The sequence below is a fragment of the Porites lutea genome, chromosome 9 (genome assembly GCF_958299795.1).
Source record: "Porites lutea chromosome 9, jaPorLute2.1, whole genome shotgun sequence".
NCBI lineage: Eukaryota > Metazoa > Cnidaria > Anthozoa > Scleractinia > Poritidae > Porites > Porites lutea.
Window position 1 is genome coordinate 11,840,643 of NC_133209.1, and position 27,504 is coordinate 11,868,146.

Sequence of the window (27,504 nt, forward strand, 5' to 3'; positions counted from 1 at the left end):
CGAGAAATGATTTCTCTATCTGTTGTTGTGTGTTATTTCATTGATAACATTAGCTTAAAGCACGATCCTGGGATTGCAGCATCCAAGTGTAATGCTTCCCACATTATAATAGAGAGGAGAAGTCCTTACGTCACGTTGCCATGGTAGCAAAATTTTTGGATGACAACAAACCGATAAAGTCACTTAAAAGTCTAATCGCACTATTTCAAACTCAATTTCCTTTAATTTGGCAAATCTTGGCGAAATTTTCTTTGGGACCGTATCTATCGTTATCTAAGTTTACAAAAAGAAAGCGACAATTTTTGTGTTGTGTTCACCTACTCCATAAAGCGGGCTCGTGAAATTAGGAAGTTTCATGTGGTGCAACGATGACACCTGAGATCAGGCTCTATTTTCGTTTCGCTCTGAAAATTACATTCCGGCGGGAATGGCGAAATGAAAAGAGAGCCTGATACAAAACTTCTGCGAAACGTCTGCCGCCCACTTTTTTGATTGATTGACATTGCCGAATCAGCCAACCAAAATTACTTCCGTTGCTTGTTTTTCTAGTATGCAAATTTTTCTCGCGTGGGAAAAATGTAGACTGGCTGAGTTAAAAAATAGCTTTTATCTGTTAATCAAAAGGCACCTTGTTAGCGGTCAACAACTTGCAGAGGGATTCAACTCTGCGATACATTCTCTTTCCGTAAATAAAGCAAATCCTGAGAAGATATGAACAACCATATGAATTTTCTAAATTTCCATGGCACATATTAACACATATTTTCCTACCATAAAACAATAAAAAAGACAGCAAAATCGATCCTTCTCTCCGCCGATGACGGATCATTCACGAAAACAACCACGCGAGAAATAAGCGCTTTCAACTTCCAGCGTTTCCGACAGCCAATCAGATCTTGTGGCATTGTTCTAACAGCCAATCAGCGTTACGGCCAAAATCTGGCCGTAACGAGCACAAACGTGAATGAGTTTGGATCAGGCCCAATTTTAGCGGTAGCCGTTAGAGAGAGAACCGCTCAAGTTGGGCCTGATCTCAGGTTATGGTGAGTTCAGTGTATGACCCCCAGGGGTTCGCCAGTCCTTTCGTATTAGCTGCTAAAGTTATCCAGCAAGACCTGTGCTGCGGATCCTGCGGATTGAAATAGGACGAGCGATCATTATTACATCCAAACACGGCACAAAGATCTTTTTTCCCATTACAATCTTATTCTAAGAAAACTTTAAGAAAAATGTCCCGAAAAGCGCTCAAAAATACAAACGAAATGTGCTTAGAAGGTTTGTATCAGGCTCTCTTTTCGTTTCGTTATGCCCGCCGGAATGTTATTTACAAAGCGAAACGAAAATAGAGCCTGATCTCAGGTTAAACTCACCAAGGACAATTACCGCGGCGAGTAGGGGGCTTCCCTTAAACCTTCACTTTGAAACCAAATGTGTCTGACTCTAGATTCCACTTGAGTGGCTGTTCTCCAACTAAATGGAAAATGGCGCGCGTCACACCTCTCTTTAAAGATGGCGCCCAAGATTGTCAGGACAATTTTAGATCGATCTCCGCGTTCTCCATATTGTCTAAAGTCTGTGAAAAGCATGTTGCTGCCTTCTTTATGGATTGCCTTGTGAAAACTGGCTTACTGTATGAATTTCAATCAGCTTTTCGCGCAGGGCACTCCACCGAGTCGGCTCTGATCAGTTTAACTCACCAAATCCTCTCCAATCTAGATGAAGACAAAAGGTCTAGATAGCAGCAACAATATAGATAGTCGTATAAACATGACAACTTTCTTTAATTTTCCAGACATGTTTCGACGGTACATCCGTCATCTTCAGTGTTAAATATTTTGAAATCGCCGCTGAATTTAAAGCGCGCGCCCGATCTTACAAAGTTCGTTACATTGCGTTGTCAATATTGCGTACTAAAACAAAAAAATTAAACAAGTGACTCTTAGTTCTTTACAGGGAGAGAGTCAGGTTAATGTGTTTCACCTGCTGGTTGAGATCGGGCTTCTCCCATTTTATAAACATGGATTCCTTAAGCTTCACTTCGTACTTAGCGGTACTTAGATGAAGACAAGCTTTCTGGAATGGTTGTTTTGTAGACTTAAGAAAAGCGTTTAACGTTGTTGATCATCAATTGCTTCTTACGAAACTGCGCCTGTATAGAGTGAGTGATCCTTCGCTGTCATGGTTTGAATCATATTTCGTCAAAGGGAAACCTATTACAATGGTGTTATAAAGCCCACCCTCCTATATGGGAGTATGACAGCTGCAATGTCGAACATCTTCAAGGTATTTTAAAACTTCAAACAAGCGCGGCACGCATTATACTTGATGCTGAAAGACTTACACCATCAGTCGTATTATTCAATAATCTAAACTGACCCCCTTCTACTGAACAATCTCTAATAAAGAGATGCGCACTAGTTTATAAGCGGGTCCACAATTATATTACGCCTATTTATTTGAATAGTCTATTGGTCAGAAATTCAGAATCGAGCCACTAGACATTCAAACATAAATTTGGTGTTCCCCAAGTATAAACGAAAAACAGAAGGAGGTCGAACTTTCACTACTAGGACTATAAAGGACTGGAATTGCATGAATGCCAATATAAGAAATAATGGCTCGCTAGCAAGTTTTAAGCATAACGTTTTTAAGGTGGCTCGACTGGATTTTTTATGGGGGGTACCTCCCAAGTTTGAACGTCAACTACGTCGGCGTGAGTAGAGATATGGAAAAAAAGTTACCACAGCTGTATTATATAAAGATGAAACTTTCTTATGATCTGGGTTTTCTTGCAATCGGAGTCACCATAGCAACGTAATGACGCCATTACGTTTTTCATTTATCTTGGTGTTTCTCTGTACCAGGAGTTTTTTAAAGAAATCGCTTAAGGGAGTTTCTACCTGTTATAATTGCCTCAGTTTTGGCAAAGTTTGAACAAATTCTATGAGAGCGTTTTGGAAATATTTTGAAACGAAGTTTTAAGAATCATAAAAACAGTGAAATAGCATACTATCCACAAAATTAGCTAATATTCTAAGAAAATGACAAGCTTTGGAAACGCGGCTTCATCTCATAGTGGTTTGATACCATTGAAAACTGCCTTCCAAAAAAGAGGGGAATTACTCTGGGCGATCGCGAGAAAGAAGAATTTTATTAACCCGCATTCATCTGCTTTTGTTACAGTTTGTATACGTAATTTGGTCCGTACCTACAAGTTTCGCATTATTCCAAAAACCGCTCGATAAATTTTTTTATAAACTTGACAATCTAGAGATCATTTGTCAATGAATACACCCTGCAAGTTTCAAGAACATTGAAAACAGGGAAGGCTTTTAAATAGGGCCTCCAAAAGAAGTAATTTTTCCCCCAGATTTGAGTTCACAAGTGAGCGTCCTCATTATTCATTGGCATTGTTTTCAAGTTTCATATGCACGTGCACAACTAGCAAAAAAGATAAATTTGCATTTAAAAAAACTCTCGATTACTTTCCGAAGAAATTTCCCGAATATGCTAATAATTGGCTTGTGTCACGGATAGCAGTGACAGCCGAAACAGTGAACGTCACGGCTCATTGTGTAGGATACAAAACTTATACTTATCTTACTCGGGTTGTTTGTTGCAATCGGCTTGTCATCCATATTTAGATATTCGCATCAAACAAATTACCATTGTCTCTGCTCTTTTTTTAATGAAATTCATGTTAGCAATGTTCTTTCTTCATGCAAATTTCAAGTGAAACACAGCTTGCTTAAAAGGAGGGTGTGATTGACAAAGTTGGTAAAAATACGTTCACAAACTAAACGAATAACGTCCGCGTACCTCCTAAGACATGTAACATGCTCGTTTCGAGGATTCTCTGAACGAATAAAAATAAGCTGAATAACAACAGCTACTGTAAAAGGAAAAAGGAAATACAAATTCTCTGGAGTTACTTAATTTTCTGTTTTCTTTTAGCAACGTCGGTACATTCCGATCCAATTTTCATTTTTTTAATTAATTACACGAATAGAGTAGTTACAAACAATTCTTTAAAGTCTAAAATAATAACAATAGCCATTTAGTTTTCGTGGATGTAATAATAATCTACTTAATGGCACCTTTTAAATTACCGAAAACATGCTGCAAAATAGAAAGTGGGACTTCGGGTAACTGACACATTCATTCATTTAAGAACGCCTGTTTGGAAAAAAATTTACGATTGCTGAAAGAATTTTTACGTTCTTGGTTACTCTTGGCTTACTGGCTTTGTCTCCTATTTCTTCGAACGCTTCTGGTAGACCTATCACTGCTAGCAGAGCTTTGGCACCACCCCTTCTGTAAACGTCCTCCATTGTTGTCAAGTCAAGTCCGGCCTTTCCCAACTTCTCCTTCATGCCTTCAGAAACCGGCAGTTGATGCAGAGTTGTTTTCCGTGCTCTGGCCTCCTGTGAAAACTTCATTTCTTCTACGAATGCAGCTGCCGGGGAAGAATTTTCAATGAACTTTTCAGGTGTGACTTTCAAAGGCGACTGAAATAACACGCGAGATAAGGCGGCAGCATCTTCCGCGGCATCATGTGCGTCAAACGTTTCCTTGATTAGGCACTCATAAAGGTCAGATAAGGACTTGCTCTTGCAGGATTGTAATGGACTATCTTTCTGTTTCATTTCCTTTGAAACAATTTTTAAAGAATCCACAAGTAAAACATTGATGGAGAGAAACACTCTAAGTAAATTGTTCCTTTCAAGTGCATTTATCAGAACAGGGAAGTCAAATTTATCTCTATTATGTGCAATTAGTACAATCCTGGCTGAGTGAGAGTAGTGTTCAAGATAGGAGCAAAAATCTGTTAGACCCTGTGTCTGTGATACGGCTGCCAGTTCAGTCCCCCTCCTCATCAACGTTTTTCGGCCATTTCGAAAGTCTACGCTAATACCGTGCACTTGCGTCGCCGCCTGATTGATAATTTGACGTTCTGGGAAAAGGTTTTCAGAAAATGACTCAGTTTCCACATTTGATGGGGAGCATGAGATTTGAAGTATTTCAGACTTCTGTTCAAGCCCCGTTGTCTCTAAGTCCATTGACAAGAAGAGGTAGTTGTGTGGAGAGGTAGGTAATTCGGGTATCGTTCCGTTATTCAATTTAGGAAGGGGCTCTGTGAAACCTTGAAACTCCTCCTTAGTAAGACTTGCTTTAAGATCAGTCATAGTTGCATTAGTAACAACATAGTTTTTGTCGGTTTGCTGCAATCCAATACCGCTTTGATATGTCACTCCCTCACGTGCTTCGACTGAATTTTTCCTTAGATTCCTTTTCTTTCGGGAGTTTCTTCTTACCCTTTTAAACTCCTTAGTTGTTTTCCTTTCGGCGTTCCGCTTCCTTTGGCTTTCCATTTTTCTAGTATACTCTTCTGTAACAGACATACCTGACAAACCCATTTTTTCTGCGGCAAGTATGACGTAGCCATGCCCTTCGTTGAACTGGGCGATTCCCGCTGCGGTTCGAAAGTCGCTACTTTCAGACCCTCCGTAGTGCCTGATTTTTGGGGCTTTAGAACCAACCACGCTGTTAACGCATTCATTACGCTGTGACGAGCCACCAGGGGCTAGCTTCTTTGCTGATTCCTCAGACATAAATGGCCGAAGAGCATCTTCAAGCACCGCGCGCAGGTCTTCGCCCTTCAAATCCTTCCCCCCGGGAAGATCTCCGTGCTTATAACCTTTTGGATCTTTTTTGTAGCCACACCAGGATGCGCTGCACTTATTGTGATCTCCAAATGCGTAAGGTACTATGGCGGAAAATCCTTCCATTAACAACAACGGCTGGCCCTTGTTTTGGTTAACGCAATAAGTGAAGCACCTCTGAATGTAGGATATAATATTCGGTGTCAGGCCTTTCACCTTCCCTTTTGCTGCGTATAAACGCGTTCCTAGCGCCCGACTTGCATGATTTATGTCACTCCATTTCTCGATATCGTAGGTAACTAGCGTTTTTAGATGACTTTCTGTGGCGCTGTCATCATCCCCCACGTAAGTAGTGTAAGCTACACCACTGCTCAATGCACCAGAAAACAACTCGACAGCTACGTTAGCCTCCATGCTTTTGGAAGAGCCTTGGTGGTTCTTGCGGCAATCATGTGCGACTGCTTCCTGATTCTTTTTTTGCGCTTCAGCACAAACCCGACAAATTGTGTTACGAGTGGCATAGCTGATGACTTTGCCGGTCTGCAAGCCTACTGCTGTTCCTACTCCTGACGAGGAATCATGACTACGGCCTCTTTTTCTCCAACCCATGTCGTACGACACACCCACTTTTACGACTTCTTCTTCCCCAGTTGACGATAAACTCTTCTCTTCATCGTTAAATCGTTGACAAGACTCCCTGGCCACTTCTTCTACTGCCTTTCCACTTTCTCGCTCGCGGTTTTTAAAGTTACTCGAAGACAGAGACGATATTCCAATCGTTGAAAGTAGTCCCGAGTAATGGGCATGTCCTATTCCAGAATGAAGTGCGCCTAGACCTGCGCGAGAATTCACGTCAAAAGTTGGGGGACCTCTTTTTCCCGTTCGATGATGTTCTGATGGGCGAAGAATATTAATGTGATCACAGCGGGCACATTTTACTTTCATGACTGGGCACACTCCTTCGTTGCGAACGTTGCAACTGTTTCTCAAATCTAGGGGTCCTTCGTGACAATTCATACATTCCTCCAAAGCGGTTGTTAACATTTCCAGATTCACCACGGAAGACTGATTCATATTTGGAACTTTATGATATATGGCAAGGCAGATCTTAAGGTCGGTCCCTCGGGAACACAGGCTGCTGATTTATTTTCACTGGAATCAACATCAACTCGGTCCCTCCAGCGATATTCTCTCATAGATTTACACTGCTCATTTCTCAATAGTCTGCCTCGGTAATTGTGAGGGAGATCATCATTTTGGTTGGGAAGATTCTTCTCACCATTCTGTCGAAAAATAATATTGAAATTAGGAAATGACTCGGAAATTTTATTTCTGTTTGTTTTCTGTGCCACATTAAGAAAAGACACCATAAACACACTAAATAAACGGAATGGAGCCATACCTGCGTTTCACCATCACTTGAACTAGACTTTTTTCCTCTACTGTTGTTTAGCAGAATAGCTGCTTTTCTTTTTCTGGACTCAGAGACCATTGGCATGACTGCATCACACAGCGTTATAGCGTGACATTCAGTGCGTAATATTACTTCATTTCTTTACCCGGTTATTAGCATATCCCGAAGATTTTTTCGGAAAGTAACCGAGGGTCCTTTTTGATGTAAATTCTGTTTTTTACTAGTTGTGCACGTGCATATGAAACTTGAAAACAATGCCAATAAATAATGAGGACGCTCACTTGTAAGCTCAAATCTGGGGGAAAAATTACTTCTTTTGGAGGCCCTATTTAAAAGCCTTCCCTGTTCTCAATGTTCTTGAAACTTGCAGGGTGTATTCATTGACAAATGATCTCTAGATTGTCAAGTTCATAAAAAAATTTATCGAGCGGTTTTTGGAATAATGCGAAATTTGTAGGTATGGACCAAATTACGTATACAAACTGTAACAAAAGCAGCTGAATGCGGGTTAATAAGGGAAAGTTCATTTAATATGACAAGGGGGGGGATGAAGATATTGAGGGGGGGCTCCGAAAATTTTTAGACACCCGAAGGGGGGGCTCTGAAAAAATTGTTGAACTAGGAGGGGGGGCTCCGAAAATTTGTATACTTCAAAACCAACACGTGACATCATCATACAGATCGGATGGTTTTCAACTCAACAATTTAATGACCTGTGCAACTCAGCTATATCACGTGGTTTACAGATATAACAAATGTAGTCTCAGTAATTATTACACTCTTGTTCATCCCAAAAATGCTTTAGAAAATTGTATCACAACTGTATCTCAAGTTTGTCATAGTATAAACCATTGAAGACAATAACGGTAAATGTATTTAATACAGTCTAGCGATCTTTTTTCAGGGGAGCAAAGGAATTGAAGGAGGAGGGGGGGGGGGGGGCTCTGAAATTTTTTCGACTACCAAGAAGGGGGCTCCTAAAAAATTGAACTGCTAGCGAGGGGGGCTGCTAAAATTTCAAGCTTCGAGTTTCAATATCTTCATCCCCCCACCCCCCCCCCACCCCCACTTGTCATATTAAATGAACTTTCCCTAAAAGTCTTCTTTCTCGGGATCGCCCAGAGCAATTCCCCTCTTTTTTGGAAGGCAGTTTTCAATGGTATCAAACCACTATGAGATGAAGCAGCGTTTCCAAAGCTTGTCATTTTCTTAGAATATTAGCTAATTTTGTGGATAGCATGCTATTTCACTGTTTTTATGATTCTTAAAACTTCGTTTCAAAATATCTCCAAAACGCTCTCATAGAATTTGTTCAAACTTTGCCAAAACTGGGGCAATTATAACAGGTACATACTCCCTTAAGCGATTTCTTTAAAAAACTCCTGGTACAGAGAAACACCAAGATAAATGAAAAACGTAATGGCGTCATTACGTTGCTATGGTGACTCCGATTGCAAGAAAACCCAGATCATAAGAAAGTTTCATCTTTATATAATACAGCTGTGGTAACTTTTTTTCCATATCTCTACTCACGCCGACGTAGTTGACGTTCAAACTTGGGAGGTACCCCCCATAAAAAATCCAGTCGAGCCACCTTAAATCCTTTCTAGCTGAACAAAAGGCTGCGATGCTCCTTAGACTCTTATTGTATATACGTTTTATGTTGCTTTTATCTACCTTAGTCATAACGTCTTTTTAGAAATTATCTATTATCTTTTATCCTAAATTATCTTTGAAAATGGTATATTTTATAGTTTTTCGTTGTAGAATCTATATTTGTAATTTGTTTTGAGGGCCACAGAGTCATCAGTGTATTAGGACTACTGTTAAGTGTTTTACCCTCTTCAAATAAAGCCTATTTTTATTATTACTATTATTAGTAGTAGTTTAAATCTGAAGAGTTTCAGTTGTTCCTCAAGAGAAATGGAATCAAACATCTGACATCTGCTCCATACCATCCTGCCAGCAATGGTCTAGCCGAACGCTGTGTGCAGAGTTTCATATCAGCCATGAAAAGTGAAACGGAAGTAAAACCTCTGAACATTAAGCTGGCAACGTTCTTGCTAGGTAACAAAAATACCCCCCATTCAACCACTGGAGAAGCGCCGTCTCAGCTATTTTTGGGAAGACGATTACGCACTCGACTGGACTTGCTGAAACCAGATCTCCGCTTGAAGATAAGCAACCGTCAGATAGACCAAACTGTCACGAAGGGTGGTGCTGTAACCAGAGAATTCTCCATCGGTCAGACAGTGATAGCACGAAATTACACTGGTAGTAAAAAGTGGATACCTGGCATCATCCGAACACAACTTGGCCCCCTTTCTTACGAAGTAGAAGTCAAACCTGGCTTAGTGTGGCGTCGACACACAGACCAACTGAGGGATACCAGAATTCCAGTGACACCAAGCAGCAACCCTGTTACCCAGACCTCAGAACTTCCAATCCAGGTTGAGAGTCGTGAGGACCCAGTGTCTGTCGCCAATGAGCAGCCAGCAGGCAGCAACTTGGAGACTGATGTTCCGCCACCAAGTCCAGTGGCTGACCCTGCAATCAGCAGTCCACCAAATTTGAGTGAACCTGTTCCTGTTAGACGATATCCGGTCCGAGTGCGGAAGCCCCCAGCTAGGCTGGATTTATGAACTTTGAAGTGCCATTACAGTCAAACCAGCCCAAGCGTTCCCGTCGCTAACGGATTAATAAATTCTTGGTTCAGTAGTTTATTCACGAAATAAATAATGCAATATTCAAATCGAGCCTCGATTCAATAATCGAATGTTGATTGGATTAATAAACAAAAGCCTTGCCATATATGGACACCACGCTCCTCCCGCGCTCCAGTTGAAAAAATGGCGGGCAGGCGAAGTTTGGGACGGAAGGCCCTGTCTGGAGCTTTCTTGTAAGGAAGTTAAATATTAAAGTCGCTTGGGCTAATTGTAGACGGTATTCCAGCGAGCTTTTGCGGTCTTCGAGGTTTTGCAGCAGTCTGTCAACGGCCTTTTCACCGCCTTCACAAGTGGAAACGGTCGCTCCGCTTGTTTCTGTCAATGGTGTACACAACTGTTCAGCGTGACTACGCGGCTTTCTGTTGTGCAAGCAGCTTTCCAAAATCATGACTTTTATTTTATCTCGGTTTTCCAGGTCTTTTATTTCGACGTCGACGAACTCTCACCACTCCCTATCATAACCCTGCAACGAAACAGTGCCCTGTACATGTATGCCAAATCGGTCAGTGTAAAACGCAGACTGCGGACTGCAGACTGCGGACCAGGGGTAAAATGCAGACTGAGTGTAAAATGCAGACTACAGACTGAGAGTAAAATGCAGGCTAGGGGTAAAATGCAGAATTAAGATCGACTGATCTTATCGTCAGTGCTATCTATTAAGAAAGCTTCAGCTCCTACGCCCAGATGGAGACCCTCTCGGTTAAAGCTGCTAATGGTGACGACTATGAGGCAGAGTTCAAGTTTCTGGAAGCATCATACAGAGAAGATGCTGATACAGGGACGCTACCTGGGCATGCAACTAAATATTTTGGAAGTTATGTTATAGGAGAAGATAGCATGTTTTGACGAAATCCTGTTGGCGGTGTCAAAGTTTCCAAAACTAGAAGAGAAGCTAATTCAGGAAGCCCACACTATCTGTAAGCTGCCTGCTGTAAATCCTGCAACCAGCGTTGCTGGCGAGACTTTGTCTCATCTGCACGGCGTCTGAAGACGTGGCTTCTATCCAGGATGGGTGACCTAGCAGTGTTGAATGGTCACAAGTGGAGAACAGACAGTGTCTCTATAGCTACACAGGAGTTTGTTTCCCGCAATAAGACACACAAGAGAAGCTTCGGCACTTCGGGCAACGTCAAAAAGTAGCAACCTCAGGAGGTTTATTTAACATATTGGCTATATTGGATAGTATAACACGTGTGGACGTTTTTGTTATATTTGTTGAGGTGGTAAATAAGATGGCGCGCAAATGTAAGATAAATGGCGAAACACCGACCTGAATGTTTCTTTATATTGGCCAAAGTTTTTAGCCCTACCACCTTAAAATGGCCTCCGCGGTCCCTGTACTGACTGCGGAATCTGCTGAACTGAAATATACCAGGTGGCCATAAAAACCAGTTACGCAGTACCATCATTAAGCCTTAACCAGATATTTATGTAGGTTAGGGACTGAACTGAAAGGGCAAAATGGTTTCAGAAAGTTACATTTATTCAATCGAAGTAAGATTTTGAGCAGGCTGTGAATGCGCTGAGCCAGTGGGATACACGTCTAGTTCCATCTGATTGATTCGGGACTGAAACTTCTGATAAGATTCCTCCAATTCCTGCAATATTAACAAATTTTGTGTTTGCAGTGGGTCCAAGAAACAAAGCCAGTAATTTCTAAGCAGTACAACACGTCCACTAAAATTGTTTTATGCAACGTTTCTTGTCATTTTGTTGTGACACTGCGAGGCAAGTTGCATCAGGGAAATGTTGCTTTGTGTGACTCCCTCTTAAAACAAATGAGACTTGCTAAGTTTACGTCTCAGTAATCATTACAAAGAGTGACACTTGGTTCTTTTAACAAAGCTTGTTGCTACAAAAATTGTTGCTGGAAACGTTCGCTTAAGGGGTATTTCCTACTCGACGAAATTTTTATTCAAACCTGTGCTGCGAAAAAATCGCGAGAAAAGTTTCAAAACACGAATCTATGCCGAATCTCACGACAGTACTTGCGAGGTCAAATTTACAAAGGTATAATACCGATAAAGTAATCACCTGAACTTCACTGATACTCGGCACAAAAACAACTAAAAAACAATTAACGGGTGGCATTAGACACAGCATACAAATTGCACATATCACAGTCTTTGATAATTAGGCTCCCGTCCTCGTCTCTTTGAATGTTCTAGTCTTGTACCTCCCGTGACCTCTGTTCAAGACACTTCCTCAGCTCTGCCTTCCCAGCTTCCCTGCCGGTACCACCTCCCCAGACTCCTGCTTGCTACCTGTTCGTCGGATTTTGTTAATTACTCGTAAAGAGAAGGCAGATTTGTTACCAACCTTAGCTTCCATTTCGAGGCGATCAAAAAGTGCTTTGCTCTGAGCTATCATGACCAAAGTGCTACTAGTTTCATTCATTTTGCTCTCGGATGGCGTCCTGTGGCTCTCGTGCTGGTGCAACTGTGTATCCACAGGTGAATCATCAACACTAGGTAATGTTTCCATACTTTAGTACCGATGTGGTGAAGGAGATAAAAAATTACAAGTGTTTATATCAATATATACCATAAGTAAAATGAAGGCAACAAGATGATTTAGCACTTACTGAGGGAATGAATTAATCAAGGTGGTTCTTCTCCTATCTAACTCCATGTCGAGCACTGTAGAAAGATAATTATCGATGTTAGAGACGTAAATTCCACCTCTAAAAATAAGATGTCAAGTTGACAACCACGTGCCTGTTTACATGGAGGTGGGTACCCCAGGTAGGTACTGTCCATATATAATCTCATTAATTTAATCACGTTTGTTCTGTCGCGAATTCTGATAATGTCGTGAATTGTAATACCTGTCGCAAAAGGTAATAACAGTTGTCGAGAATTGTAATAACCAAGTTTTCGTAAATTGTAATAAGCCGAGCTGTCCTGAATTGTAATATTTTGCAATAAGTCTTGAAAATAAACAATAATTCACCAAGAATGCTTTTAGATAACTAAGATTGTTCTTATTTTTTAGGATTCGACAGGAATCCTACAATGCAGCTCCTCAAAAGCTCATTGCTCAATTGGTTATTTCCAAGTTCCAGAAACCCTAACTTTCAAAACGACGATAAGTGTTTGATTTTCATCAGAAGAATAAATCATTATTTTTCAAGTGACTGGCTTTGCACTTAGCCTCGCTTTGAAACAGAGGCTTGGGGCCACTCGGAAATGGCCTAGAAAATTTAGGCCCCCTTAGTGCTTAAGGACAGATTTAACGACAGTTTGAAAATTATAAAAAAATGTGTAGGGAAAACCCCTTAACCGTGTGAGAGTGTGACAAGATTTATTTTTCCCAAAATATTTGAACAATATGCTAGCCGTTTACTTCTGTTCGTCGACTTTTTGAGCTACGAGGAATAGTATGATGAATAACCAGGTTTGTGTTTACCTTGCCCGTTATTTACACAAATGATACACAAGACGAACGGACACTTTTGTACAACACAAAAATCTAACACCTCTTTGCACGTAATAGCTCTAATGGTTTAAAGCTCGATTGATATTTTTTCCTTCCTGTAATTCATCGCACTCTCAAGAATTTGGTGAGCACTAAGCAAAATATCACAGTGGCGCCTTATTCTTGGCTATATTATCTAATCTTCTTTTAATTTAGTTCCCACGGGGGCTGGGGAACACCATGGCATAGGGACGTTTTCGTGTTAATAACTGATAATTCATGTTACATTGTAAAATGACGTCATCAGTGACATCATAAATGTGTTGAAGAAATACTTCATTGCTCACTCTCGTACTCGTGCCACTTGATTTCTCGTTAGTCGCGACTTTTGTCATCAAAATAAAAAAAGGCAAAAGTCACACAAACATTGCAAATTAGTCACGCTGAGGTCATTTGTGCGATGTATTATTAAGGCGTTTCGAATTGTCCCTACCCCCCTCAGCCCTTTACGACAACGCGATATTACAATTGACGGTACCTTAATAATAACAATTGTCGACAACTGTTATTACAATTTACTGTAACAGGTATTACAATTCACGACGTTGACATAATAGGTGTGGTGCCCCACCGAGGCGGGTTCCGGCCACGTTCTGTCAGACCGGGTTATCCTCTCAGCGGGGATAAAATGTTGCCATCGAGGTTTTTTTACCCCTCTTGAACGGGTTACCCCATCTACTTGGGGTGCCCCACCTCCACATAAACAGACCCTAAATGAACAACCATTTATTTGACAATCAAACTACCTTGCTGAGTTTGATGTAATGTGAGTTTCAAATCGGTCACCTCTTGCTTCAATAAAGACTCTCTTGTCAGTAGGCCTTCATAAAGTTCCTGATACTTCTTTTTTCTCTGGCACTGAGGAAAAATGTCTGTAAATGAATCCCTACTGGCCTATATGTTTTATTTCACATAATTTAAAGTATACGAATCTGATGTCTGCTTTACATATGCAGTTTACTCCCGATAACTCGAATCCTCGCTAACTCGAACCTCGAGCAAACTCGGACCTAAGTCGATTTTCCCTGAACTGCCTTCATACTTCCTTAATTCTGTGCTATCTTCCAGTTGAATTTGCATTAATAGCAGTCGTCCTGTACGCCACTAAAAGATAATCTATGCTAATATTCTAAACGTTTACAAGTGGTTCGCTTGTCAAGTAGTTCACAAGAACACTGTCATCAATTTATTTAGCTCCAGTTTCCAAGTCGCAAGATTCAAGAATATTGTATTGAACATTAGTCATTGTACAGTGAACTCTTGACATTGTGTGTTTCATTAATATCGTGTAGTGTGATAGTCTTGCTTTGAAACGTACTTTACGATTAACTTAGTACTTACTTAGCTTTGCTTAACTAGTTGCGTTCGACCCCGTATTTCTAGTTTATACGTATTACGTCCTTTTGCATCGAGGACGATGCTTTCATAACGGGGGAGGTATGTTGTCAAGTATTTTGAAAGTTATTATAAGATCTGTCCCATCTTTTAAGTTTCATTAAGTGGGCCAAGGTTAGTTTGGATTTCGTCCGCATAGGAATCTTCCTGTTTTCATCATTTTCTTTTATTTGTACTTGAATTTTTGCTTAGCTCGCGAATTTATGGCTCAGTCAATTTCAAGCGTGCCCATTCCCCCCGGGCATTTGTCATCAGGGAGTTTTAACATCAACGACGGCAACTGCAGCGAAAACGTCACTTTAAAATGATCCACGTTTTGTCAAACTTTGTTGCGTTTAGTCCAAATTGCTGGAAATGTCAAATGTAGGCGAATTTCCGTGGAGTTGATTTCTTGGGGACCACACTCAAGTTTTAAAAGAGAAAGAAAAAAATTCGTTGTCGCTTGATTACGTCCTCCATAAAACGTGAAATTAGTGATTTTCACGTCCTAGTCGTGCAGTGACGGCAAAGAAATGTACAAAAAAGTGAGCTGCACGTGCAAAGTTGCTGTTTTGCTTATCAAACCTATTGCTTTCTTGAAGTTCTCTCTGCCGTCGCCGTCGTCGTTGCTAAAGTTCCCTATCTTGTCGATCCCGGCGGTGGAGAATTTGTCAGAAAACCTCTGCCCGGGGGTGGGGCATTTGTAAATTCTTCTCGAAGCGGTTAACGCCGTTCCTTTTTCAACATTTCACTTAAAAATATGCCTATTTAGATAGCTTAACATATTTCTATGAAGAATATTTTTAACAATTATGCTTTAAAGAGATAAGTGTGGTTTTTGTTCCATCAATTCCCTATATATCCCACAGTATTTTTTGCATCTGTCCAAGAAAATGCTTCCCGCCATCGTGACCATTTTGCACATGGAGGAAAACAAGCAATGTATCGTTTGAAGAGTTTAAAGGAAAAGACACTCGTTGTGCTTGAACGGTTCAGGCAGAAAGGCTTAGAAAACCTTTGCCTAACTTTAACCTCGTTAAAGTTCCTGCTTGGGTTTGGTAAACAGCGTTTTAGTTTTTCATTGGTTTGTAGCTTCTTGCCGATTACAACCATGTAGGTTCAGTTATACCAAAACATTACCCACACCGAGTTCACCTTGATTTTGATTCCCACGGTCAGCTAACCCAAACATGACCCCCTCTAGACATAAAAACGGCGGCTGTTTGGCTAGTTAGTTAGAAGAGTTAAGATTGAGTAGAGAAGAAGAGTAAGAAGATTAAGATTGTCAGCAGAAGTCAAAGAAGAATAAAGACCAAGATGTAAATCATATTCCTAGTACCTCATCGTGTAGCGAGCAAGTTGCTCCAACACACCCCCACAATTTACTGTTATATTACCCTTGATAACTCAAACCCTCGATAACTCGAAGCTCCCGCTAACTCGAAGTAATTTTTCATTCCCTTCAAATAACTTCTATACAGTTTTACCCTCGATAACTCGAACCATGTTTTAAGCGCGTGATAAGTCGGGGAAAAAAAGTGTACAGAAGTCCGAAACACTGAATTTATTTCAAAACAACCGTGTCAATTCTTCGACCTTAATTTTTGGTTACTCCAGCTCAAATTTAGTGTTCACCCTGAATATTAATCAAGCTGTGTTGCTTAATTCCTTTTTCAAAACATCAATCTATATCTCTTTCTGTCCTAGAAGTAAAGTGTGCATGATACACTGAAAATCAAAAAGATCTGTTCAGCCCCAAAGTGACAACTCAGCCCTGAAGGCAAAAGTCTGATTCAGCCCCTTCTGGAACCATTTGAGCACAATTTAAGGTGACTCGACCCAGTTTTTTTGGGGGGGTACCATCCTACTTTGAAGCTCTCTGGTATCCCCACCTTTACTTTTATCGTAAGTCTAACACATAGAATGGATAACATATAGATCAATCTACAATATAACATAAAATTTTTGGCGATCGGAGTAAATGTCACGTGGTTATAATGCCACGCCCCTTTGAGGTCTGAGTCGAAAATCTGCTGTTGCCGGCATTTTTTCGTGAAAATCTCTCGGCTACACATAGTGCGCATTAGTGCCTTGCGCTAAACAGAGTTTCACCAAAATCGCAAAGACCCAATTCGAGAAATTCAGCGGTTTCCAAATTTAGGTCATAATTTATGCGAAAATGATAAGCAAACTTTACACGGACTATATCTAATAAACTATGAGATTGATCTCTTTATTTTGGGCATCGTTTTAACAGATTGGTCCTTGCAAGTCAGCAAAACGCTTTAGGGCCTTGTAAATGCGCTCGATTTCAAGCAAAGCAAACATATAGAAATTATAGTTTTCGCTATTTGTTGACGTTTGTCAGCGTTTAAGAGTCCTTCTCACGAAAAAAGCATTTTCTTAAAAATTCGTAGTTTTTTTTCCTTCAAATTTTTTCAGGGCCACAATTGATTAACTAACTACCCGGACTCTGAATTTCATGGTCATTGAAAAACTGTGACATTATCTTCTATAAGCCCAAACTTGAGTAAACATTGAAGATTTTTAGCGTTTTGGCTGAGTTTGTGCTTTGGGAGTTGTCTATTGTTTCTAGTCTGTCATTATACAGCATTCTTGTTCAGCACGCGTGCAAAGACCGCGCTTGGCTGACTTCCGAATGCTCACCGAGATATAATAATTTTGGTACAGTGAGACAGGCCATCGCGTGATACATAGAGGTTTAAGTCACAATTTTTAATCAATTCTCGTGCTTCTTGTGCCTTTGCAAAAAAATCAAGCAGTGCTACACACTAAATCTACTTACTATTAAAAAAATATCATTTTTTCATAGGTTTAATGCAAGCCAATAATTAAACCAAGTCGTGACGGGAACATCTCGGTGAGCATTCGGAAGTCAGCCAAGCGTGGTCATTGCACGCGTGCTGAACAAGAATGCTGTATAATGACAGACTAGAAACAATAGACAACTCCCAAAGCACAAACTCAGCCAAAACGCTAAAAATCTTCAATGTTTACTCAAGTTTGGGCTTATAGAAGATAATGTCACAGTTTTTCAATGACCATGAAATTCAGAGTCCGGGTAGTTAGTTAATCAATTGTGGCCCTGAAAAAATTTGAAGGAAAAAAAACTACGAATTTTTAAGAAAATGCTTTTTTCGTGAGAAGGACTCTGAAACGCTGACAAACGTCAACAAATAGCGAAAACTATAATTTCTATATGTTTGCTTTGCTCGAAATCGCGCGCATTTACAAGGCCCTAAAGCGTTTTGCTGACTTGCAAGGACCAATCTGTTAAAACGATGCCCAAAATAAAGAGATCAATCTCATAGTTTATTAGATATAATCCGTGTAAAGTTTGCTTATCATTTTCGCATAAATTATGACCTAAATTTGGAAACCGCTGAATTTCTCGAATTGGGTCTTTGCGATTTTGGTGAAACTCTGTTCAGCGCAAGGCACTAATGCGCACTATGTGTAGCCAAGAGATTTTTACGAAAAAATGCCCGCAACAGCAGATTTTCGACTCAGACCTCAAAGGGGCGTGGCATTATAACCACGTGACATTTACTCCGATCGCCAAAAATTTTATGTTATATTGTAGATTGATCTATATGTTATCCATTCTATGTGTTAGACTTACGATAAAAGTAAAGGTGGGGATACCAGAGAGCTTCAAAGTAGGATGGTACCCCCCAAAAAAAACTGGGTCGAGTCACCTTAAGCCAAAACTAGCAGGCGCTAGGAAGAAATGGGTGCAAGAAAGAACGGGGCGCCCGAGGGAGACACGCCCCGTTCTTTCTTGCGCCCGTTACTTCCAAGCGCCTGCTACGCAGGGTGGCCAAAACAGCCCAATCAAAAGGCAAAAAAACCCAGATATATCTGATTTACAGTGTACTTGCATTCCCCCCCCCCCCCGCCCCCCACCCATTTGCGATAAAACTAAACCCTTTATTAAATACCGTAAAATTCCGAAAATAAGCCCCGGGGCTTATATTTTTCAAAGGCCATTTTTGAGGGGCTTATTTTTGGACGGGCTTATATTCGGAGGGGCTTATCTACGGAGGGAAATTTGCGTTTCAAAATCGATTGGGCTAGCCTTATAGTTGGAACTAAATTTACCGTTTTACTTTGTATTTGAGGGCAATTTTCCAAGTACAACCGGGTTTTTTCGGTTACTGGTTTGGGGGGTTTATATTTGGAGGGGCTTATACATGAAAAGGCTTATTTTCGGAATTTTACGGTAACTTGTCTCAAAGAATACGCAAGTCGTGACCCAAGCCTATCCTAACAAGAAAAGAAAGTAAATACTGAAAAACAAAAAGTATACACAGCTATTCTCTCTGATTACTGGTTTCTTTCGAAGCACTGTTGGCTAACATTTTTTTCGTGGGCTTCTGTACCAATTCTAAACTTTCTGCTGTTACTAAATTGACCCTAGCAACAAAGGCAGCCTTCAGTCGTAAAATTCTTTGTTTTGAGGAGTTTAAAATACTTTTCGGTCATTTGGTTGACAGAACGCTCGAAAATAAAAGCCTTCAAGAACACGAAGCCAGGAAAACATTGGAAGCGAGGGTTTTTGGAACTGGGAATGCGGGCCTATTGCCTCTGAAGCAGCTTTCATACCTCATCATTCAGCTGGAATTCAATCCTCTTTTGCAACTCTTTCCATGACACTTCTTTCGATTTGCTGTTTTTTTCCATCTGTTTAAATTTATCCCGTAAATGTAGCTAATATAACAGATTTAAAGGTAAGAACAAATTACTTTAACAGCCTACCACAACCAACGTGATCGTGAGTAAATACTTTATGTTCCTAACTTGATTCAACTAGTTTAACATTTTAAAACAAAGGTATTCAACAAGCGAACATAGTATAGAGCTCGACTTCTATAATCTATAATAAGAATAGGAATCTATAATATTACTTGTGTATTATACAGCACAACAAGGACTTGTATAGCTAACGAGAACTACATCAGGTTTCAAGCTGCTTTACATATATAGCCTGCTCAATCAAATAAATACTGATGGCGGTGGTGATAAATTGACTTCAAACGATACAAAATCCTTACCAGGTCTGTTGATGACTTCGATGACTTATCTGTTAGTTCCTTGATTGTTCGCTGGTTTCCTTAAAACAAAGTTATAAACAACATCGCAAAATAAATTTCACAGAAAGGTAACAATTGCTGTTTGATATCTTAGAAAAGAACATGACTATATTCAAATCCCCATGACTATTTAAAAATCGGTTTATGTAGATAGATACACTTGTTAAACGTTTAAATGTCTGCTTTTTCTCTTCTTCGTTATTCATCTTTGAGAGTCAGTGACTCCCTATCTTAGTGCATTGTTATATTAATGAATAAAGTATGTCAGTAAGTGCTGTGTAGTTAATTAGATCACTGAACTTCTTTTATTTATTCTAAGTTGCAATCTGAAAGGCTTTGTAATAGTTTAATATTTTTGTTTTTAGTGCCACGGCTACAGCTTTCCAGCTATTTGCAGGGCAAGCTATTCAACTCCTGCATACAAAAGTTGTTGTTGATGTTTGGTAACAACACGTATCATAAAAACGTCATTCCCAATACCTTTCAGTTCCTCTTCATAACTGAGCAACTTTCTAGCAGAGAGAAAAAAAGATGCAAAGTTGCGTTCGATTTAACACGGTAAGTAAAGAAAGGATTCCTGCATTAGAAAAGAGGAAGATAAGGTCTACGTCTAACCTTTGTAATGAGGCGTTCTGCTCGCAAAGGGCCACCTCTCTTTCCTTTACATCCTTGTAATCCTTTAATAGAAACCGAATAACAACTCACTTCACCTGCTGCTAACGGTCATAAAAGAGAACAGGACAGTGACAGTCTCCTCAAAAAAACAACTGTACCTGCACTAACCAATCGGTGGGCTAAATATTGTGCTTACCTGTTCACACGCCATGCCGTTAAAGTTTTGTTATTGGTAACTACATGTGACCAGTTCCTTACTTGATTTCCGGTCTTGGGAAATACAAACAAAATAAATTGTCTACATCATTACCTCATTTAACCTTTTAATCGTGGCTTCTCTTTCCTTTAGAGCGCTCGTAAACTGAGATTTATTGTTTTGAAGTTCAACCTGAGTGAAAGACAAATTAAGAAAATGACAAAACTTCAGTAGCTCACAGTAACACAAAGGCCTGAAGTCTATAAAAGAGACTGAAGTGCAAGGACGGACGGTCGAACTGTCGCAACAACATTATCACACACGATTCTCTTCAGGGAATGTCAATCGTGGCCATTCCTTTTGAAAATCATGGAATGGAACAAATATAATTAGAAACTTTAGAGAATTAGCATCATCTTCTGACTTAGTTTTTTTTAAAAATTCAAGTAAAACACACCTGTAACACTTTTAACGTTTCTTTGGTTCTTTGTAACTCGTGGGAAGCAGTGGAACAATTACTTCTCTCGTTTTCAAAATTTTCTCTCTCTTCTACAACAGAAAATAATCACGGATCAAAGATGTCTTTTCACTCACGTTGACCAGCACAAAAGAGAATTACAGGATAAGAATGGTAACATGAAGGTGACCTTGGCAGTTAGGATTTTGTCAGTGAAGTCACTTCCTCACTCGCTGTCGAGCCTCAAATCTGGAAAACTAAGACACCTAGAAAGCTCAGACCCCTCCAAATCTGACTAGGAAACTCAGCCCCCACCAAAAAAATTCTGATAGGTCATGCTATTTATGTGAACGTTCACGTCAGTGATCAACCAGACCGCGATAAGATCGGAGTCAGCACCGTTAGATTCATGAAAAGGCTTTAGTTACTTGAAGGCCATCTGTATCGATGTAGATGGTACGATAAGCTATTTCATACTTACGTTGCAACTGTTTTTCTTTGAGCTCTAGACTTCTCTTTCTTTCGCGTGATTCCTCTTCATATTTTAGTTGATACCTGTAAGTAAAATGGTTAGCCATGGGAGTGAAATAGTAGCAGACTATCATTTCTAGTTGTGTACTTACTACAACATGTTTCAAGTTGTTGCAGTCATCTTATCTTTTTGTAACTGTTGTTCTTCCAGAAAAAGCGTACTCAACAAACTAGGAACCGGCAAAGGCCGCCTTGCGACAAGACCCAATGCCGTTTTAACAAAGTAGGCACCGCACAAGAACAACAGAACCTGGCGGTAATGTTTCACTAGGAAACGACCTGATGTTTACTGACCTGTCATCAGACAACAGTCACTGGAGTAAGTACAGTGGCGCTGTAAAACTAGACAAGCAAAAATGAACAATTTCAGTTGACACTGTTAAGGTGGCTCCTTCATTAATACTGGGGCACTTAACTGTGACAAATTTTCCTTCATAACTTTTTCGTTTTTAACGCAATGGCTGCAAAACTTTGCAAAGAACAACAGAAGCCATTCGGTAATAATATGAAATATTCCGATTTCACTCATGGAAAATATTTCTTGAGAAGTTAGCGTTTAAAAGGATCCTACTGTTCAAAAAAATACTAAAATAGCGTCTAGAAAAAATTTTGCTGATATTTTTTACTGAAATTTGTGGTATCGGCTTTTTTTGATGTAATAAATATACCAGAGAAATTTCAGAAAAATCGTTGGAGCAGAAGTCCGTAACTGTGAAAATTATGGAATTTCAGAAATATATTTCTATCAGGTAGAAGGAGCCACCAGTTCGAATTTTCGGGACATGCAAATAATTTCAATGTTTGCTAATTCTGAAAACAAAAGCTGATTTCCTATCGTGCTATTCTTTAAAAGGTACTTTTTAGTTTTAGAAGCACTATAAATTGCTCCAAACCTTGCTCTGACTTCGAATGACTTGTTCCACGACATTTTCAAAATATCCCTTAGTAGTTCTGGCTCAAACTCCTGCTTCATACATTTTGAGGTATTGCAATGCATCCTCAACGGCTTTTCCTGCTGTACGTTGCTTCCAATTCAAGAAAAAGGCATTGGGATTGTAAGCTACCTTGTATCGAAGCTCATATAGAACTGTCCAGCACATTTGTTTATGACCAGAGAATGAGCACGAGCGGCAGCTCTGCGAGGAGTTCGCACCTCAGGTAGGGGGGACGAACGATGATGCCCATGCCTGCGAACCGATCTTGCAGAGCAAAACATAATAATCAAGAAAAATACTACTCATTCACTGAAGGAAGGAGTGACAAAAATTTCAGAGTTGTAAATTTATTCACGGGCAGTATTTTTGCGATAATTTTATTTTACACTGTAATGTATTCGGTTCACAGGCATGGGCATAATTGTCGTTCGTCCCCCCTGGGTGAGGTGCGAATTCTTCGCAGAACTTCCACTCGTGCTCATTTTGTAGTCACAAACAAAGGTGCTGGACAGTTCTATCTGAGCTTCGATACGAGGTAGCGTCCATTCTCAATACCTTTTTCCTGAGATGGGAGCAACGAACAGCAGTAAAAATCGTTGAATGTGTATTGCAATACATCAAAATGTATGCAGCAAGCCAAAACTGCCAAGGGATATTTTAAAAATGGCGAGGAACAAGTCATTCTACTTCGGAGCAAGGTTTGAAGCAATTTATAGTGCTTCTAAAACTAAAAACTACGTTTTAAAGAATAGCGTGATCGGCTTTTGTTTTAAGAACTAGCAAACTTTGTATTTACTTGTCCCGAAAATTCGAACTGGTGCTCCTTCCACCTGATAGTAATTTATTTTTGAAACTCCAAAACAATTTCACAGCTGAATTATCAGCAACTTTTAGTTACAAACTTCGGCTCCAACGATTTTTCCGAAATTCCTGTCGCACATTTATTATATCAATTAAAGTCGATACCAGAAATTTCAGTAAAAAATATCAACAAATTTTTTTACTAGACGCGATTTTCTTTGAACAGTAGCGTCCTTTTAAGCGCTAATTTAGCAAAATATATTTACCGTCAATGAAATCGGAATATTTCGTATTATTGCCGAATGATATGTTGGTCTTTGCAAAGTTTCGCAGCCATCGCGTTAAAAACGAAAAAGTTATGACGAAAACTTCGTCACAGCTTAATGCGCCTGTATTAATGACGGAGCCACCTTCAGCAAAAGGTATTGCATGAAGAAGTTAATTACCTTTTAACTTCTTCGTCCAGTCGTCTATGATAGTTAGTCTCTGCATCTTCCAGAAGAGATTTCTTTATTTTCAGTTCCTCTGACAATACCTTAATCCTTTCTTCCTCAAGCTGCAAACTCCTACAATGAATTGCCATAAATATGAACCATACATATACCAAAGTACCAAGATACTTAAGGTAAGTTTCACTAAACGGAAATCAGTCACAGCAAAGTTTAAGGTACACCCACAATCCCCTGAACAGTCATTAATCAGACCAAAGATATGTCGCACCTGTAAAATGCAGGAAAATCCATTCAAGCGTTGCGCGATTAATTTAAGTCTTCTTCTGACCGGCACAAGAAATTCTACTTGACTGATCATAACCAAGGCAAAAACGCTGCTCGCAAGATTTCATCTTAGCTGATAACAATCAAAGATCATCTGAAATTTCGTGTTTTGCCTACTTTGTTTTCATCTGCTGTCTCAAGTCAAATTCTGATTCTCGCTCCTTAAGAGAGAGCATATCTTCCAGGAGTTTTTGCCGCTGAATGTAAGCTTCTTCTTCTTGAAGCTGTTACAACAAGTACAAATAATAAGCTAAGATTAGAACGATAACAGGATATCAACTTCAAAGGTTTAACTATAATATCAGTTACTGTTGAAGTTCGTTGTCATAAACATTTTTGTTATGTTTGATTGAGGTTTTTGTGTGACGTACTACTGTATTCTAAATTGGCATGAGCAGGTTCACATGATTCCCTGCTGCAAAGGACCTATTGAAGGTACCTTCATTCCTGCTCAAATGACGGACAAAATTTGGACGGAAAACACCGTTTTCAGAATAATTTTGGAAGCAATTTTTTTCAGCCGAACAATAGGGTCCTTTCGAAATTATTGGACGCGCGCTCCTGAGAACTAGGTACTTGCATGTAAACGAGGCTTAGAGGACAGCTGGGAAAATAAAAAAATAGAAATGCATTCACTGTCTTCACTGTAAGTTGAAATGCTCCAAGTTTTGCAAAAGTCATGGTGAATTTTTGTTCGGTAGCAAACTGCTCGAACAGTTCAAGGAATCGTCCGGATCTATCCTTTTTCTGTTTTCCTTCAGGGCATTTTAGAAGGCTATGGAAAAACTTCTGTAGACGTTGTGATCCCGAATTCCAAAATCAAAAAAACCCTCGGATTTGCAGCGCACACTTCGAGGCTTCATCCATCAAAAAGTCGCTTTGCGGAAGAAAAGAAGTTATTCCAGGTGAATTACCGAAATATTTTAATCCCTCGACCCACCAATGTCGTGTTTCTTCCCGTGAAAAGAGACTGGAGGACAGAAAGAGACGTGCTGTTGATGAAAAATGTCCTGAACCTCAAAAGAGAAGCCTTACCGAGGAAGACAAAGACATTTGTTTCTTAAGCGACGATGCAGCCCTTTTAGATCACAATTATTGCCACCTTCTTCCTAACGACAAAGGAACTCAAACGGACTTTCCTTACGAAGATCTAGAGGTTTTAACCAGTAAAATTGACGCTTTAAAACAAGAGAACGCCGAACTTAAATCAAAGTTATCAAACAAAAAACAATTGAAAAGAGAGCTCTTTGTGGATGATGTTTTGAAAGATGACGAGTCTGTCAAATTTTTTACGGGTATACCTAGCCTTGCTTGCTTTATGATGATATTTAATTTGCTCAAGCCGTTTGCAGAAAAACTTAAGTATTGGGACAAAAACAAAGAAAAAAAAGTAAGCTATCAAAAAGATTCAAGTAAAAAAAAGCCTGGAAAGCAAAGATTATTGACCATTATGGAGGAATTTATCTTAACTTTGGTGAGACTCAGACTTGGGCTTTTAAGCAGACATCTTACAGATATCTTTGGAGTATCAGAAGGATCAGTTAGCAAAGTTTTCACAACGTGGATTTGCTTTTTATCTACAGTTTTTCGTGACATTCTTCTTAAATGGCCTTGTAAGGAAGAAATTAAGAAAAAGTTGCCAAGTTCTTTTAACAAATTTCCAAGCACTCGAATAATAATAGATTGCACAGAGATATTTTTGCAAAAGCCAACATCCCCTAGTGCCCAGAGAGCTACATGGAGTAACTATAAACAGCACAATACCATGAAAGCACTGGTGGGAATCACTCCAACAGGTTACTTCTCCTTTGTTTCTAAACTATGGACTGGAAATGTCAGTGACAGATACATTACAGAAAGAAGTGGTCTACTGGACAAACTTGAAGAGGGGGATTCTGTTATGGCCGACAAGGGGTTCAACATCAGAGATCTGCTTACAAGAAAGAAAGTTGCACTTAATATCCCACCACTTTGCAAAGGTACCTTTCCAATAAAGGGAGCTAATGGGGTAGGGGTGGAAGAGGGTATGCTAAGATAAAAGAGAAGGTCTCCCTGGACAAAGTAAAAAAAAAAAAAAAAAAAAAAACCCAGATATAACAGCATCCATTACTTGTTGCTTGTAAAAAGGATCTTTCTAACTAAACAGGAGAAGTTTCTTAGGAATATTTTTTATATTATAGGGTTAAGTTGAACTGCTCAAAGATAAAGGTAGTCTCTACTAACTTCCAAACATGTCTGCATAGCAGGGGTGGATCCAGAAAATTCAGAAAGAGCTGGTGTGAGGCAGTGGTTTGCCACTTCCACCCATCCAATAATTTAGTACAGGTTTTGTTTGGAAAAAAGGTTTCCAAAAAAGCAAGTACTTTACTATCAGTACCTTTTGAATTGGCATTTACTTCATTCAAAATCCTTTTTTCTCCTCTTACACAGGAAAGCAACTTTCAAAAAAGGCAGTAAAATCTACCCGTACCATTGCAAGTGTTCGGATCCACGTTGAACGTGCTATTGGACGTCTTAAGGACTTTAGAATTCTACAAGGGAACTTCCTTCTTCAAATGCTACCCACTGCAGACAATATTCTAAGTGTTTGTGCTGCTCTGTGTAATTTGCTACCACCACTGGCCAAATGACTGACGCATTTGTCCAGAGAGCAGAAAAGCAGACCTACTTAGTGTATGTAAATGGTAAATGAAACATGTATTAAACGTATCCAGAGACAGATCAATAAAATTATGTGGTATCTAATCCAGCACAGACAAAAAACACTATTAATTTTAAGCACCTTCACTTTTACAATCAGCATCTAACGGCAGTCACTCTATAATGACTTAAGTATGTCATGGTGGAGTAGTTCCTGAACTATATACTCCACGAAGAAGTTTCTCAGCTTTTGGAGCATTTCATTCCACAAATCACTATCAAACTTAACGTTTACAATCAATATTCCTTTGAGGGTATATATAACTAGATCACAGCGATGAATCCCTGTTATCCCCATCAGTCCCTGGATTTGGTAGTTCCATTTGGTTTCTTTTTTAATTTCATACTTGCCATCCACAAGCATGAGGTTCTCCTCAGCTGCAACATGTGGAGGGAGATTTCTTTTTGCATACATGCTTTTAACTTCAATTAACTTCTTTTGGCAGCAAGCACAAATCCTTATACCATCAGGACTGGCTCCTAAGAAGGGCCATAATGTGTTTACAATGAGTCCACTTTTTTCTATTGACAACTTTTCATGATTTTTGTTCTGTTTTTTTATGTAAAGACTAAGTGCTCGCTTTTCTTTTTCATGCCCCCATGTCAACTGTCGTGGCATGGCATCTTCAGCAATTGGACAGTAATTCATGAGATGTTTAATAGTGTTTCTTCTGTCTGTGCTCTCTCTAAGGTGGCACAGAGTGTAAAATGAGGAAGCTGTAATT

At 39.7% G+C, this 27,504-nt stretch overlaps 4 protein-coding genes across 8 annotated transcripts in view; 1 reads left to right on the forward strand and 3 right to left on the reverse strand.

The window, feature by feature from the left end:
- Positions 1 to 3,645: 3,645 nt before the first annotated feature.
- Positions 3,646 to 6,305, reverse strand: LOC140948575 (uncharacterized). The gene has a single exon (XM_073397830.1). The coding sequence runs from the start codon at positions 6,270 to 6,272 to the stop codon at positions 4,167 to 4,169; it is 2,106 nt and encodes a 701-aa protein (XP_073253931.1). The 5' UTR covers positions 6,273 to 6,305; the 3' UTR covers positions 3,646 to 4,166.
- Positions 6,306 to 11,265: 4,960 nt separating this feature from the next.
- LOC140947400 (centriole and centriolar satellite protein OFD1-like) overlaps positions 11,266 to 27,504 on the reverse strand; it is a 34,964-nt gene continuing 18,725 nt past the window's right edge. For 4 of the 5 annotated variants that reach the window (XM_073396490.1, XM_073396489.1, XM_073396488.1 and 1 more), the window contains 13 exons: positions 24,197 to 24,303; positions 23,750 to 23,869; positions 21,518 to 21,591; positions 21,037 to 21,128; positions 20,694 to 20,771; positions 20,384 to 20,445; positions 20,249 to 20,280; positions 19,730 to 19,788; positions 19,281 to 19,385; positions 14,027 to 14,138; positions 12,388 to 12,442; positions 12,123 to 12,288; positions 11,266 to 11,401 (listed from right to left, as the gene is read on the reverse strand). In XM_073396490.1, coding sequence (XP_073252591.1) covers positions 11,285 to 11,401; positions 12,123 to 12,288; positions 12,388 to 12,442; positions 14,027 to 14,138; positions 19,281 to 19,385; positions 19,730 to 19,788; positions 20,249 to 20,280; positions 20,384 to 20,445; positions 20,694 to 20,771; positions 21,037 to 21,128; positions 21,518 to 21,591; positions 23,750 to 23,869; positions 24,197 to 24,303 — 1,179 coding nt within the window. In that variant the 3' untranslated portion in view covers positions 11,266 to 11,284. The remainder of the gene's footprint in view (positions 11,402 to 12,122; positions 12,289 to 12,387; positions 12,443 to 14,026; positions 14,139 to 19,280; positions 19,386 to 19,729; positions 19,789 to 20,248; positions 20,281 to 20,383; positions 20,446 to 20,693; positions 20,772 to 21,036; positions 21,129 to 21,517; positions 21,592 to 23,749; positions 23,870 to 24,196; positions 24,304 to 27,504) is intronic. The other variant, XR_012166962.1, reaches the window with a different exon arrangement.
- On the forward strand, positions 24,671 to 26,719 carry LOC140947401 (uncharacterized). The gene is made up of 2 exons (XM_073396491.1): positions 24,671 to 26,058; positions 26,510 to 26,719. Exons 1-2 carry the CDS (start codon positions 24,759 to 24,761, stop codon positions 26,707 to 26,709), a joined length of 1,500 nt encoding a protein of 499 aa, XP_073252592.1. The 5' UTR covers positions 24,671 to 24,758; the 3' UTR covers positions 26,710 to 26,719.
- The window catches only part of LOC140947969 (uncharacterized), a 2,627-nt gene continuing 1,576 nt past the window's right edge, over positions 26,454 to 27,504 (reverse strand). Inside the window, exon 2 of the mRNA XM_073397194.1 lies at positions 26,454 to 27,504. This exon is cut by the window's right edge and continues 600 nt beyond it. Coding sequence (XP_073253295.1) covers positions 26,898 to 27,504 — 607 coding nt within the window. The 3' untranslated portion in view covers positions 26,454 to 26,897.